The sequence below is a fragment of the Loxodonta africana genome, chromosome 11 (assembly GCF_030014295.1).
Source record: "Loxodonta africana isolate mLoxAfr1 chromosome 11, mLoxAfr1.hap2, whole genome shotgun sequence".
Classification (NCBI taxonomy): Eukaryota; Metazoa; Chordata; class Mammalia; order Proboscidea; family Elephantidae; genus Loxodonta; species Loxodonta africana.
In genome coordinates this window covers 38,013,327-38,027,967 of record NC_087352.1, presented here as the reverse complement: position 1 = coordinate 38,027,967, position 14,641 = coordinate 38,013,327, and the positions used below count along the sequence as shown (strand labels likewise).

The window sequence follows — 14,641 nt, the reverse complement described above, 5'->3', positions numbered from 1 at the left end:
AATCAAAAGGTCACATATTATGTGAATCCAGTCATATGAAATGTCCAGAACAGGCAAATCCATAGAGATAGAAAGCAGATTATTGGTTGTAAGGGCCTAGGGGAAGGGGGAAAATGCAGAGGGACCCCTTAATGGGTACAGGGTTTCTTATTGGGGTGATAAAAATATTCTGTAATTAAGATAGTGGTGACAGTTGCACAACATTGTGAATATATTAAAAACTACTCAATTATACATTTTGAAATGGTTAATATGATGGATTTTGTCTTAATTTTTTAAAGTCAGAACTAAAGATATACATTTGAGAATCATCAGTGTAAAAACACTCAGTGAAGTCACAGAAATAATTATGATTGCCAAGGTGGATATATGGAGAATTTAAGAGTACCAAGTACTAAACTCCAGGAAACTGTGTGTGTGTGTGTGCGCGCGCGCACAGTAAAGGAGACTAGAAGTTACGATAGCCTGTAACAGAGAATCAATTGAAACAGAAACAAACAGACTAATATAACTTATTACTGAAGTCTTTTCTTCCTTCTAATTTGAAAGAAGAAAGCAGAGCTTTGAACCAGAAGGAAGCCCTGCTGAGAATCTGCACTTCTAGCAAGTTCCCAGGCAATACTAACATTTTTGGTTAGGGACCAATTCTGAGAACCACCAGTACAGCAGCAGTTCTCAAAATTTATTATACATAAGAATCACCTGGGGATCTTGTTAAAATACAGATTCTGATTCAGTACATCTGGGCTGGAAATGCAAATTCTCAGAAGGGGTTTGAACTGGAACAAACTAGTTCCAAGACCTGTAAGAAAGTAAAACTCTTTGGACATAAAAAGAAAACTAAGTTCTATAAACGTATCAAAACCTTCAGTACTACAAATCGTACCTGTCCGTGATGGCTGTGAAACCAAGCAGCAAGGTATTGAAAAGGGCGATCAGTTCTTTCTGAAGCTGCTGCCTGACAGCGGTCCGGATGTCATCCTCTTCTTCTCGTGCCTGTGACTCTGTTGGAACCAACAGGTCTAACAGTGGGTTTGGACCCTAAAAAATGAAATTGCAAAAAATACATTCACTCTCTAACTGAGCTATGTGTTGTTTCCTATAAAGGTTTTTGTTCTTAATCATGTTCTGGATTAACTAAAGGTTGTATTACTTAACTAAGGAGCCCTGGTGGTGTAAATGGTTAAGTGCTCAGGAGCTAACCAAAAAGTTGGTAATTCAAATCCATCCAGCGATCTCCTTCCGTAAAGATTACAGCCTGGGCAAGCCTATGGGGCAGTTCTACTGTCACGTGGGGTCTTCTACGAGTCAAAAAAGACTTGACAGCACACAATAACAACAAATATTACCTAACTACTAGGTATCGGTCTTTACTGCAAACATGTCAAACGATTACAGCATAAATAGAGATGTTCTAAATCAAAAGGTATTTTAATTTGTTCTCTCAACAAAAGAAAAACATGCATTATAGAAAACTGAGGATAAGACAGAAAAACACAATGAGAAAAACAAAAAGCACCCTAATCACACCTCATATTGATAGCCATTCTTAGCAGGTTGGCACTTCTGAGCACCCATGTGTGTATGTGTGTGTATAAATCTAAACACAATCAGTTAAATATTTTTTAATAAAACTGAGACCAAGTAAAAAGATCCATTTTTGTAACCTTTTTCTATTTAATACTATTACTAGTTCTCCAAAAACATTATTTTTCACCCATAAAGATTTACCACATCAACAACTGTAATTTCTAAACTCACCTGCAATAAACAAACTGTGCTCATCTTTGATTATTTCCTATGTAGGAATTCTAAGCAAAGGAATGACTAAGCCAAAACATAGTGATAGTTTTAATGCTTTTGAGATATACTGTCCTGCAAAAAGAGTGTACCAATACATACTATTAAGTGGTGTGAGAAGAGTCCTAGCATCCAAACCAAGGCTAAGTATTATTGTTGTTGCAATCTTTGCCAATTTGATAGGCTAATAAACAGATAAAAGTGAACTAATGCTTTTAAATTTTTTTCCTATTTTTCCAACTGTAAAACACTGTAGCTGAAGAAATGTAACAGGATTATTTCTAATATTTAGACACTAGAAAATGTTACATTAAACAACATCATTAATAAACATAGTGAATATTTATTAATTATCTATAACGTCACAGGTACTCTTCTAAAAAAAGAGAACAAGATTCCATTTAATTTTTTAACTTAAACTAGAAGATATGCATTTTTATTCCTATTTTACAGGTGGACAAAATGAGCTTTATAAAGAGGTTAAGTAACTTGTCCAAAGTCATATAAAAAGGGAAGAACACAGATTCAACTTAAGAACCATCTAACTCCAAAGCTAGTTAATAATCCATCCTCAGTGTTATGTCATAACAACGGTACACAAAATGGCACTCAAAAAGAGATAAAAACAAAATTTAATTACTGTTTTCATGAAACCCTTCACGTAAAAACACAATTCAAAATTAACTGCATTTCCTTTAGGGAAAAGAAATTTTTCAAAATAGGGAGAAAATTCCAAGTTGCTTACGTCATGTAGTATGTAGACTATACGTCAGTCAGGTACCCACAATTATTAAAAAACTATAACTGAAAGCTTTTGGAAAGTATTGAGGGAAATATTTTGTTTTTAACTTAATTTATGACACAGTTTCGTATAAAACCTAAGCAGTATTTTTTTCCAACATTTCCTTTCACCCTGAGCAAGAAGAAATGCGTCATTGGGAATCACATTAAATTACATAAAACAAAACTGCAACTTCTACCTATTTCATACATGAATAAAAGAATCAAGATACACATTTAGTAAAATTATAAATATTAATATATCTTCTGTAGTATTATTAGCCCTAAATAACCAAAAGCTGACTTAAACTTTCCCAACCTTCCTTCAACTCCTATAAATACTGCCAAAATGAACAAGCAGCTTTTAATGCAAGCTCCATCCTAGTAAATACATAATTTTACTACCAGAAATTATTAATTTTCATATAACAATAAAGTAGAAGCTATTGATTAATATGTACGTACATACTGATGCAGCATATGACACTTCTGAAAAATTAATTCTAAAGAATTATGATTCTGCTAAAGAATCTCATCCTACTAATCTCATCGCTGCTACTTGTAAACTGAGATTTTTTTCCCTTTTTACCTTCAATTTGCTTGTTACCATTAATCAGTGAACCTCAGCAACATCACTTCTAAAAAACAAGATGAATTACCATTCCTCAACTATAATGGAGAGCAGAATAGATGTCTCTCCTGATGCCTATTGATCGCAAGTGCTTAATCATACCTGAAGTATTGTCTTCAGACAATAGTATTCAACTCTAATTTTAAACCAACTACTTGGGTCATTACTTTGTCACCGCTGACCTCCAAAAGGCAGCAATATCTATAACGACGGTAGGCTTTCTTCATGCACACACTGCTACCACTGATCATATCCCCACTTACACCCATCCGCAAGCCAGGGCAGTGGGATGTACAGCACCCTAAAGAAGCCCTCCGAGCGCAGACGAGGCTGTGAAAGGCAGCCACAGAAGAGAGCTGCATGCTGCGTAGTTCTAAATGGCCTCACCCCTAAAAGGGGGCGGAGGCAGATTATGGCATTTTTTATGGCACTTTCCATTAAAATACTCATTCTGAAAAGAAAAGTTTTCAAATTCAGCAACTCTAGGTTATTTTATATATTAACAAAATATCACTACAATAAAATATAGCTTAGTGGCACAATGAATTTCTAAAGTGCTTAAGAATCACAACATGTTTGTAATGAATGTTCTGATAAAACACAAAGGCAAAATGAGCAAGTTAATTAATTTTGTTACTTCATATCAGCATTCTTCTGTGTAATCAGACACTCACATCTGCCTAATTTTCTTAGTTTTTGCCACTAGAGTTTTTGTACATCTTTTTATGTAGGGCCACACATTGAAAACAATTTCTTTGAACTGGACTATAGATCCAATTGCCTCCATGAACCACTGCTTCCTCTGCCATTATTAGAACTCAGTCGTGGCCAGCTACCGTTACTGAACATTTTGGTCAAGGACTCAACAGATGGATCCTGAACAAAAGGGGAAAAAATGTAGAATAGCATTTCAAATTCCTATGGGATACAGATTACCGGACCCATTGAAACTGGAGGAACCCCTGAATTTACTGCCCTGAGATAATCGTTAAACCCTGAACCAAAACTATCCCCGAAGTTATCTTTAAGACAAGCAACAGTTTAGCTCAATTAGTAAATGGTGTTTACCTTTAACTTTGTGCTTTTTCAAAGAATTCTCTATATGAGACCAAAATGACAACAGTAACACTAAAGCATAGATGAAAAGTTTAGGGTCCAGTGAGTTTAATGGGAGTGAAGTAATAGAGATAGCGAGAAGGATGACAGAAAGTGAAGAACATAACAAATGTTATTAAACTGTATGTGCAGAAAATTTTGAAGTGGTATTATGTTTTGCTGTATATATATTTTCACCAAAAATAAAAATAATACAATAAGAATCCCAGAAGAGATATTTTAGGTATCAGAAAAGTGTAAAGAAAGTCAAACTGCAATTATGGCTTAACTAAATGAGTTCAATTTAAGCATATAAACTGAAGAGTAATTTAAATGACTTTTGTCTCTTCCAATTATTAAAATTCTTAATTAAAAAAAAATTCCTTTGAAAATGCTATTTCACAAGCCTCTTTACACCATTTTATTTTACTCACTTATTTTACTCATTTCAAATGATAAACTATAAAAGACAATCAACTTTCTATTTTCAGGCTTCCCTTATCCTGAACACGGCATTTACTAATTTAATCCTCACAGCATGATAGATAGTACAATGCTTAACTCCACTTTTGTTGTTGTTGTTGCGTGCTGTCTAGCTCATCCCAACTCATGGCAATCCCATGTGTTAGAGAAGAATTACCCCATAGTGTTTCGAAGACAATAATCTTTACGGAAGCAGGTTGCCACATCTTTGTCCCCTGGAGTGGCTGGTGGGTTCGAACTGCCGACCTTTCAGTTAGCAGCTGAAGAGTTTAACCACTGTACCACCAGGGTACCTTAATTCTACTTTATCAAACCCAAAACCAAACCCACTGCCACTGAGTCAATTCTGATTCACAGAGACCCCACAAAACAGAGTAGAACTGTCCCGCAGGGTTCCCATGGCTGTAATCTTTACAGAAGCAGACTGCCACATCTTTCTCCCAGAGTGGATCGCTGGGTTCAAACCGCCAACATTTTGGTTAGCAGCAAAGCTCTTAACCACTGCACCATCGGAGTTCCTTCAATTCCACTTCACTCACCCTTAAAAGTATTATCATTATTTATAATGATAGTGATGATCATATTTGAGTAGACAAAACAAAACAACTTTCCAAAGACAGTCTTGATATCACACAAAGTCAAATAAGTAAATTTAACTATACCAAAAACTCTTTTGTAAACTGCATTGAAATTATACTACAATCTCCTAGATGCCTGTAAAACTTTCATTTCAATTTCATTTAACTATAAATTATAAAATATACATCAGCACCCAGGATACACCACAAAATTCACGATCATTTACAGTTTTGACTTATCTAGTTTGTTGTTAGGTGCCATCGAGTCAGTTCCGACTCACCTATGCACAACAGAACGAAACACTGCCTGGTCCTGCGCCATCCTCACAATCGTTATGCTTGAGCTCATTGCTGCAGCCACTGTGTCAATCCACCTCGTTGAGGATCTTCCTCTTTTTTGCTGACCCTGTACTCTGCCAAGCATGAGGTCCTTCTCCAGGGACTGATCGCTCCTGACTACATGTCCAAAGTATGTAAGACGCAGTCTAGCCATCCTTGCTTCTAAGTAGCATTCTGGTTGTACTTCTTCTAAGACAGGTTTGTTCGTTCTTTTGGCAGTCCATCGTATATTCAATATTCTTCACCAACACCACAATTTAAAGGCGTCAACTCTTCTTCAGTCTTCCTTATTCATTGTCCAGCTTTCACATGCATATGATGTGATTGAAAATACCATGGCTTGGGTCAGGCACACCTTAGTCTTCAGGGTGACACTTTTGCTCTTCGACACTTTGAAGAGGTCCTTTGCAGCACATTTGCCCAATGAAATGCATCTTTTGATTTCTTGACTGCTGCTTCCATGGCTGTTGATCGTGGATCCAAGTGAAATGAAATCCTTGACAAATTCAATCTTTTCTCCGTTTATCATGATGTTGCTCATTGGTCCAGTTGTGAGGATTTTTGTTTTCTTTATGCTGAGGGGTAATCCATACTCAAGGCTGTGGTCTTTGATCTTCATTAGTAAGTGCTTCAAGTCCTCTTCACTTTCAGCAAGCAAGGTTGTGTCATCTGCATAACGCAGGTTGTTAATGTGTCTTCCCTCAATCTTGCTGTCCCGTTCTTCTTCATATAGTGCAGCTTCTCGTATTATTTGCTCAGGATACAGATTAAATAGGTATGGTGAAAGAATACAACCCTGACACACACCTTTCCTGACTTTAAACCAATCAGTATCCCCTTGTTTTGTCCGAACAACTAACTGCCTCTTGATCTATGGAAAGGTTCCTCATGACCACAATTAAGTGTTCTGGAATTCCCATATTTCTCAGTGTTATCCATAGTTTGTTATGATCCAGTCAAATGCCTTTGCATAATCAATAAAACACAGGTAAACATCCTTCTGGTATTCTCTGCTTTCAGCCAGGATCCATCTGACATCAGCAATGATATCCCTGGTTCCATGTCCTCTTCTGAAACCGGCCTGAATTTCTGGCAGTTCCCTGTCGATATACTGCTGCAGCCGTTTCTGAATGATCTTCAGCAGAATTTTGCTTGCGTGTGATATTGATATTGTTCTATAATTACCATATTCGGTTGGATCACCCAGGATACACCACCAAATTCACAATCATTTAATTTACAGTTTTGACTTATCTAGTTGCAGATATATATTTAGCTCTATTTTAATATGCACAGTGATTTTTCTTATAGTCAAACTAGCTCAATTATGTCATAGATTTTCATGGATTTCTAAAACAGAAGCCCACTATATCTATTTTCACAAGTCAATAAAGCATAATTCCCAGAATACGACTCTAATCAAAAAGATTATTTTAGTTTATTTTTAAAAAGAAACAAATGAGTAAAAAGATTAAGTTATAAAGAATTTATAAAACAAAAATTGATTTGAGTTATTGAAAAGGTCCTTATCAGAGAGATTTCTTTAATAATATTTTAATATCCATCTCTAAAATATTTAAGCACGTTTAAAACCTATAAAAAAGAACTATAGTGACATTAGGTTTTACTGTTTTGCTTTATTAAAAAATGTTCGGGGAAGGGGGAGTGAGAAAAAAGTTTAGAAAATAACTGCCTAATAACACTTCCTTAGTTTTATTTCAATAATTAAAAGATGAAAGAAAATAAAAGTACTTTGAAATCATCTCTGAGAAAGTTAACAGAGACCAAACTTTACTGAACAATGAGTGTATGCACTTTGGAAGCTCAATCCTTTTATTAAGGACTCAATAAATGTGTGCTTGTCTCTCATTTGTGTTATATTTTTCTCAGATTTATCATGTCTTCTTAACTTTAAGGTATTACTTGCCATACATACAGAAGGCAATGAAATTCACATATAAATGTTCTCCCACTGGACTACTGTTCTATAATTAGTGCCACAAAACGAAAATAAAGTTAATCTGGAAAAAGTAAAAATAGAGAAAAATATAGAGAATAAAGTTTGTTATGGAAAAGTTTGCTGTAAGTTAAAAATGTGGTTCCTGAAGAACACAGGCACATCAAAGGAACCTATTACAGAGTCCAATCAAAGAGCCATGTACATATAAGAAATTAGTTTATGATTTAAAAAAATAAAGGTGGCAATTCAAATCAAGAAGCAATACACGATATTGAGAAAACTGCCAATCATTTGAAAAAAAATAATCTTCACATCAAAAGAAATTCCAGATGAATAAAAAGATGTAAACAAAAATAAAGCCTTAAAAGTTATAAAAGGAAATATGGTGTTGTTTACTTAAAACTTTGGAGTGGGGAAAATCTAAGATACAAAATCAAGAATTTATAAAGAAAGAAACTGATAAATTGGACTACATAAAAATAACATGGCAGTGGATAAAACAAATAACCTGTCCTCCTGAGGCCTACATTCTAGTGAGGGGGCGGTGAGATAGACAGAAAATGAACAAAGATATTCTTCAGGTGGCAGTGATAAATGCTATGGAAGAAAAGAAAAAAAAAAAAAAAAAACTGTCTTGGTCATCTAGCGGTGCTATAGCAGAAATACCACAAAGAGAAGTTTATTCTCTCATAGTCCAGTAGGCTAGAAGCTCGAAATGAGGGCGCCAGCTTCAGGGAAAGGCTTTTTCTCTGTATCAGCTCTGGAGAAAGGTCCTTGTCGTCAGTCTTCCCTTCATCTGGAAGCATCTCAACACAGAAACCTCAAGTCCAAACGACGCGCTCTGCTTCTGGCACTGCTTTCTTGGTAGTATGAGGTCCCCACGTCTCTCTGCTCGATTCTCTCTTTTATTTCTCAAAAGAGATAAGCTTAAGACACTATCTAATCTTGCAGACCTCATCAGTATAATTGCCACTAATCCATCTTGTTACATCATAGTGATAGGATTTATAATATACAGGGGAATCACATCAGAAGATAAAATGGTAGACAATCATACAATCATACAAGGGAATCATGACCTAGCAAAGTTGATAGATATTTGGGGGGTACACAATTCAATCCATGACAAAAACTGAAGTAGGATAAAGAGGCAGAAAGAGACAGGCAAAGAGAAATGCCATATTAGATACGACAGTCAGAAAAGGCTTCTCTGTTTAACCAACACTTGAACAGAGCACTGAATTCATTGTGGGAGTCAGCCACACAAACACTCACGGGAAGAGCATTCTAGCCAGAGAAAAGGAAATGCAAAGGCATTCAGGTAGTTGAGAATGACATGTTTGAAAAGCAGACGTAGAAGACCAATAAGCAATACTTGCATAAGTGATAAATGATATATGTAAAAATATTCATAGCAGCATTATTTATAATAGCAAAACACTGAAAACAACCTTTATATCCACAAATAGAAAACCGGTTAAAAAATGAATAATGTTGAAATTAGTTATGATTAAATATATACTCTTCTGTTAATCTTTCCCTCCCTCACTCATCTCCATCCATACTGTCCTCCTGGTTGTTCCTCAAACAAGTCAGAGACTCTCACCTCAAAGCCTCAGCACTTCCTGTCCTGTTGCCTGTGCCTCGAATCTCTTCTTCTCATGCATCTGCGTGGTTGGCTCTCTCACTTCATTCTGGTGTCTCCTCAAACGTTACCTCCTCAGAGAGGCCTTCTTTGGCTGCTGCATCTAAGGTAGAACCCCTGCCACTTGCTATCCCCTATCCAATTTTATTTTTCTTCATGCATTTATTTATTATCTGCTCCACCACTAGAAGGAAAGCCTCGTGATGGCTCCGCTACCTGCCTCTCCACATTCCAACTGGAACATCCAATGAGATCCTCACGTTAAAATACAGTTATATCAGAAAGCTCGCATACAGGTTTTATTAAACACCAAGATCAAAGGTCTCATTCATTCTATGGAATTTTAATTTAATAAACACACAGTCATTTCAGGAAGGCATGTTGCTATGAATCATCTATGGCAGTATGAGGGCTACTTTAATAAGCATTATCTATTATATAAAAATTATCCTTTTCCATTATATATTATTAATGATTTTTACAAACGAATCACTTATCAAACCTAAAATCCAAATTCCTTAACAATACTTACGTGTCTAAGAAGTAAATCTAGAATCCAGTTTAGAAGTTCTACTGATGAATTTTCCCTTCGTTCCTTCATTAATTTATTTAAAAAATGTATGACATCTATTAACAGTTTCTCATCTTCAGTGCAAGCAGGAAGCACTTGTAAAAACCTACAATAAAGAAGGCAATAATCATGGTTTCCACCTCTTCAAAATTCACGTTATCACCATTCATCATAGATTCAAACATTCAACACATCTTCCTGAGCATGCTATTTCATGAGACACAATGCTAGGTGCTATGAAAAACACAAAGGTAGAGGAAACAAGAATCTTTCTTCCAGATGGAGAAAACATGTGCCCAAGTCACTAACTAAAAATAACTGGAAATGATGAGTACCAACAGAGGAAAAAAAAAATTTAGAATATTGCCAAAGATGTACAAAGAACAAAAACATTGCCTCTAATTGCCCAGGGAAAGTCGCTTCTTCCTGCTGGAAATTTCATCGTTCAGTGATAAGAAGAACTAGTATTTTAAATATATTTCTAATCAATTAGGAAGAACAGGATAATAAAGTAGAGGTGGAAAGGGTGGATCTTGCAAGGAAGTGGCTAGAACTTGTATAAACAAAAACACCAAATACAGGAAGGATTATCTGTTAGGTTCAGAGAAAGGAAGTGAACCAATTTTCTGAGGTTCTTAAAAGAAAAACTAGTTTAAGACAGCCAGACAATAAGAAAGCTTTTATAAAAAAGAGAAAATCAGTTTGGGAAATTTTTTAGAAAGGCAATCCAGAAGAGGTATAAAGAGATTCAATTTTACCTGTAACACTTTATATTTTTATTTTTTAAAAATCTATCTAAAGCAAGAATACAAAGTAACAATAATGCTAATAAAAATATCCAGTATTTACTGAATTCTAACAATGTGCCAGGCTGTCCTAAGGACTTTCTAAGCATTTTCTCAATCTTCAAAACAACCCTTGGAAGTGGGTCTCTCCACTTTACAGATGAGAAAACTCGGGCACAGATCAGTTACATAAGTTTCCCTGGTCACATGGCTTGTATGTGTTAGAGTACAGATGCTAACCTAAACAGTCCAACATAACACAGAGCTGTATTATGCTCTATGTGTTAGCAATATGGTGTTTGCCCTATTATTCTTTAATTTTCCCCTATTTAAAAGTCCCATCTTCCCAAAATGACATTCAGCTGAGAAGGATGGCAGTAAATTTACATACAATATTAGCTTTAAACTTAAAATATTCCTTTGAAAAACAAGAATTTATCAAATTTACTTAACCTGCACACTTTACTCCTGCATCAGTTAAAAATGTTTAAAAGCAGTAGAGGACTAATAAATATTTAACTGGCTTGGTAGCTGGGGAAGGGGACAGCTGATTTGTTGTGTTTGTCAATTTCCTTGGTGTAAATATCCCCACCATTGCTGATTTCAAGCCACCAACGTAACAAGGAGTTGTATTTCCAAAATACCAGGATACAACAGATATAAATAACCTAAAGAGCACAGATAATAGTGAGACGTTGTAAAATAATTAGAAAATGATGAGGTTTGTATACTGAATATCTTTGCTGCTGTTCATACAGTTTATTTAATTTTAAGTTTATATAATTTAATGTTTAATAATGGCTGTATTTAACAATCAAATTACAAAAATACTGAAAATTCAACCATCAGTTCTCCTGTAAGGTAGTAGTACCTGCTAGGGTCTAGCACAGAACAAGAAAAGCCTAATGAGACATTCCAACTGTAAAAGCTAAACTAAATAAAGGAGTTAACATTTTGGAGACTCAAGTAATCTAACATGTTGAAAATTGCTCATTTTACGCTTAACAGGAAAGTTATACATGTTAAACTAAGGTCATATGGACACCAAGATGAAAAGCTGCTTGTAGGGGCTGCTTATCAGTTGTGTTTATTTCAAATGCAGCCACTGCTACCAGTACAAAACATTCACGTGATAAGTTAGGGCCTTTCCAGTAGGTGCTAGAGGATCTACGCATAGCAATCAACTTAATCAAATCCAGAAGAAAAAAAAATGAGATAACCTAAGAAAAAAGCAAAACAAAACAAACAAGTCTGCTACAGGTATACCAAACCTAGGAATGAATCCACTGATGCCTTAACTCACTTTTAACACAGGCAGGAATAAACCTGCAGTTTGTTTCATCCATGTCTTAGCCTAAGTACTTACTTTTATGAGATAAGACAACAAACAAAATTTTCTAGGATAGGATAACAAATAAAATTGCTATAAACTTATTAATAATTCCTTCAAAAATACAGTGATAAAGTTTTTAAATTCTTTCTTGCTGTTATTAGATTTTTATTGCAGACATTAAAAATCCTGGAGTTTTTCCTATAAGAAAGAACATTTCTCTCATAATAGCCATAGTGAGAATACACATTCTCTTCTTCAAAGACGTGGAGATGAACCCAAATACAACTCAACTGAGTTCTTTGAAACTGGCAGCAATGAGTTTACACTGACCTGTTTAGTGCTGTGTGCCAAGCCAAGGACTTCAAGGTAACCCCACATGGGCCACTGCCACTCTTTAAAGACAGTCTGTCATTCAGAAGATAAAAACTCATCCTAGTGACAGCAGCCCTGACTTCCCTGTGGGCTGCAGCCCGAACAATGGAATGGAGGCAATCCTGCAGCCCACTGGCTGTATGTGTTATCTTCAGAGTAAGGCTATCCTCTACGGATAACTTCAATGTACCTAAAAATCTTAAAAATAAAAAAAGAGAGAGAGAGAGAGAGAAAGCCACATAAAGCTGCTTAAACAAAAGCTCCCACACATTTTTATTATACAATAAACTCCCTCCAAAAAATGTGGCTTATCTTCATTTTCTTTTAACTAAAGGCTGACTCACGGCAGATCAAAAACTGGTATACATCTTTAATACTACAGCTTTACACTAGCATCCCAAGTGTTTACGTAGACTTGTTCCTACTTGTAGAAATACAAAACATTTTTATTCGTACACAAAAGTGCTGATAGACTAAAATTTTGTTTAAGAAATTCTAGATATTCCAAAATAATTATCATTATCATAGTAATGATAACAATATAATATGTAATAATTATCGACCTTTTACTCTAATCTAGAATACCGTTCCTGGTTATTTACATTTATTAACTGGCCAAACTTTATATAATAATCTGTAAAACAGTACACAATATACAATGCTTTTTAATTTGAATTTCCTTGTTTGACTCATTTTTTACAGTAATAAAAACATGTAATCTTTAACACAAAGTAAAAAATTAGAATCTTCAGTTAAAAGCAGAATCCAATAATAACGAGTGCAAGAATGATTTAACCTGAAGAAAAGGCAAAGTCTACCTCACTAATTACATGTGAATGCTTTTTCAACTAAGCATAACATCTTACTCTTGGATTTTAGTTTCCGAATTCATTTGGTTCAACAGATTGTCAATCCCATGATGCCATGACAGGTTCCAAGCTACTCTTAACATATCTGACACCGGCTTCAAGGCCAAACAGTCAGCAGATAAAGGCAAGACTATGGAGTTCGGACTCACAGCATGATGGCCACGGACATGCACTGGGAGGTGATACCTAAGAATATGGATACAAATAATTGGAGACTTTCGAAGTCTAGGGTGAAGAGCATGCAGGTGTTAACTGTACAATTGAAACTTTCTATAGATTTGAAGAATATCAAAATTAGAATTTGGTGCTGTAAATATGCTGGAGGCAAGGTAAGGGAGGCTTACTGAAATCACCAAAACATCATCATGAACTTTGCATAAAAACACTAGAAATTATGTGATTTAAATGCTAAATGAAAATTGTGACAACTTACAGATTTTCATTTCCCTTTCCATAACCCTTCAAGAAAATCAGAGAAATACATACTTCACCTTCTAATAACTGAAAGAGGCAAACTGAAGAGTGATGGCGAAGAAGATTTACTGGAAGGTTTAACAGACCTATTTCATAAGGGAAAAGCAAAAGGAAAGAAACAACTGAGTAGACCACACTTGTGTCTAGCAAAAACAAATTGCTTCAGTTCCTTGACAAACTCAAACCAAGAGGCACAACTGGTTTCATCATTAAGTATACTTATGGCACAGTCTGCTACTACCTGGATTTGCTTATTAAAAGTAAAAGGGTGCCTTTTTAAAACGAGTCTCTATAATAAGCATTTGGGTTTATAACGTGGCCATGGCAGTGGCAGGTGAACTCTTTGTGGCCCCCTACCACTAAGCTTGCTCAAGACCTGTGTTAATTAGATATTATCATCCTAAACATCTTCCCAAAGATGCTTATTTTTTACAAGAATAATCAAATATTAAAGAGAAAAGCGCACACAAAATTAAGGATATATACTAAAAATTTATTGAAATCAAAACACTGTAGTAATTTTTAAATTGTATACTTAGAAGTGTTCAGAAAGAAAATTTCAGGGTGACCTTTTGAGCAAATGGGTTTTTTAATACTGCTTACTCAAACTAAAAAGCATACCATGTAAGTCTAGCATGGAAAGCATAATAGGCCTCCTAAGTCAGAGATTTCAACGCACTGCTTTAAGATTGCATCAGAAACCTTAGATAAATATTTTTAAGAGTAAAAGACTTTTAAAATTCTCACAGCTCACCATATGTCCATTCTTGATACTTCATCAAATAATAGAAGACAAAACAATGCTCCTACTTCCGTCACAATAGCACAATCTTCATGGAATATCAAAGAAACTGAGGAATAAAAAGAAGCATGACTTTAGGAAATGTTTTTCTTCTAAAAAACAGGCTTCAAATTAGAAAATCCCT

The 14,641-nt window shown here is 35.2% G+C and overlaps 1 protein-coding gene across 8 annotated transcripts in view; it reads right to left on the bottom strand.

The window, feature by feature from the left end:
- Positions 1-14,641, bottom strand: part of RTTN (rotatin) — a 211,898-nt gene that overhangs the window by 111,227 nt on the left and 86,030 nt on the right. For all 8 annotated transcript variants that reach the window (XM_064294406.1, XM_064294408.1, XM_064294407.1 and 5 more), the window contains 6 exons: positions 14,470-14,566; positions 13,733-13,801; positions 13,239-13,427; positions 12,331-12,570; positions 9,844-9,988; positions 887-1,041 (listed from right to left, as the gene is read on the bottom strand). In XM_064294406.1, coding sequence (XP_064150476.1) covers positions 887-1,041; positions 9,844-9,988; positions 12,331-12,570; positions 13,239-13,427; positions 13,733-13,801; positions 14,470-14,566 — 895 coding nt within the window. The remainder of the gene's footprint in view (positions 1-886; positions 1,042-9,843; positions 9,989-12,330; positions 12,571-13,238; positions 13,428-13,732; positions 13,802-14,469; positions 14,567-14,641) is intronic.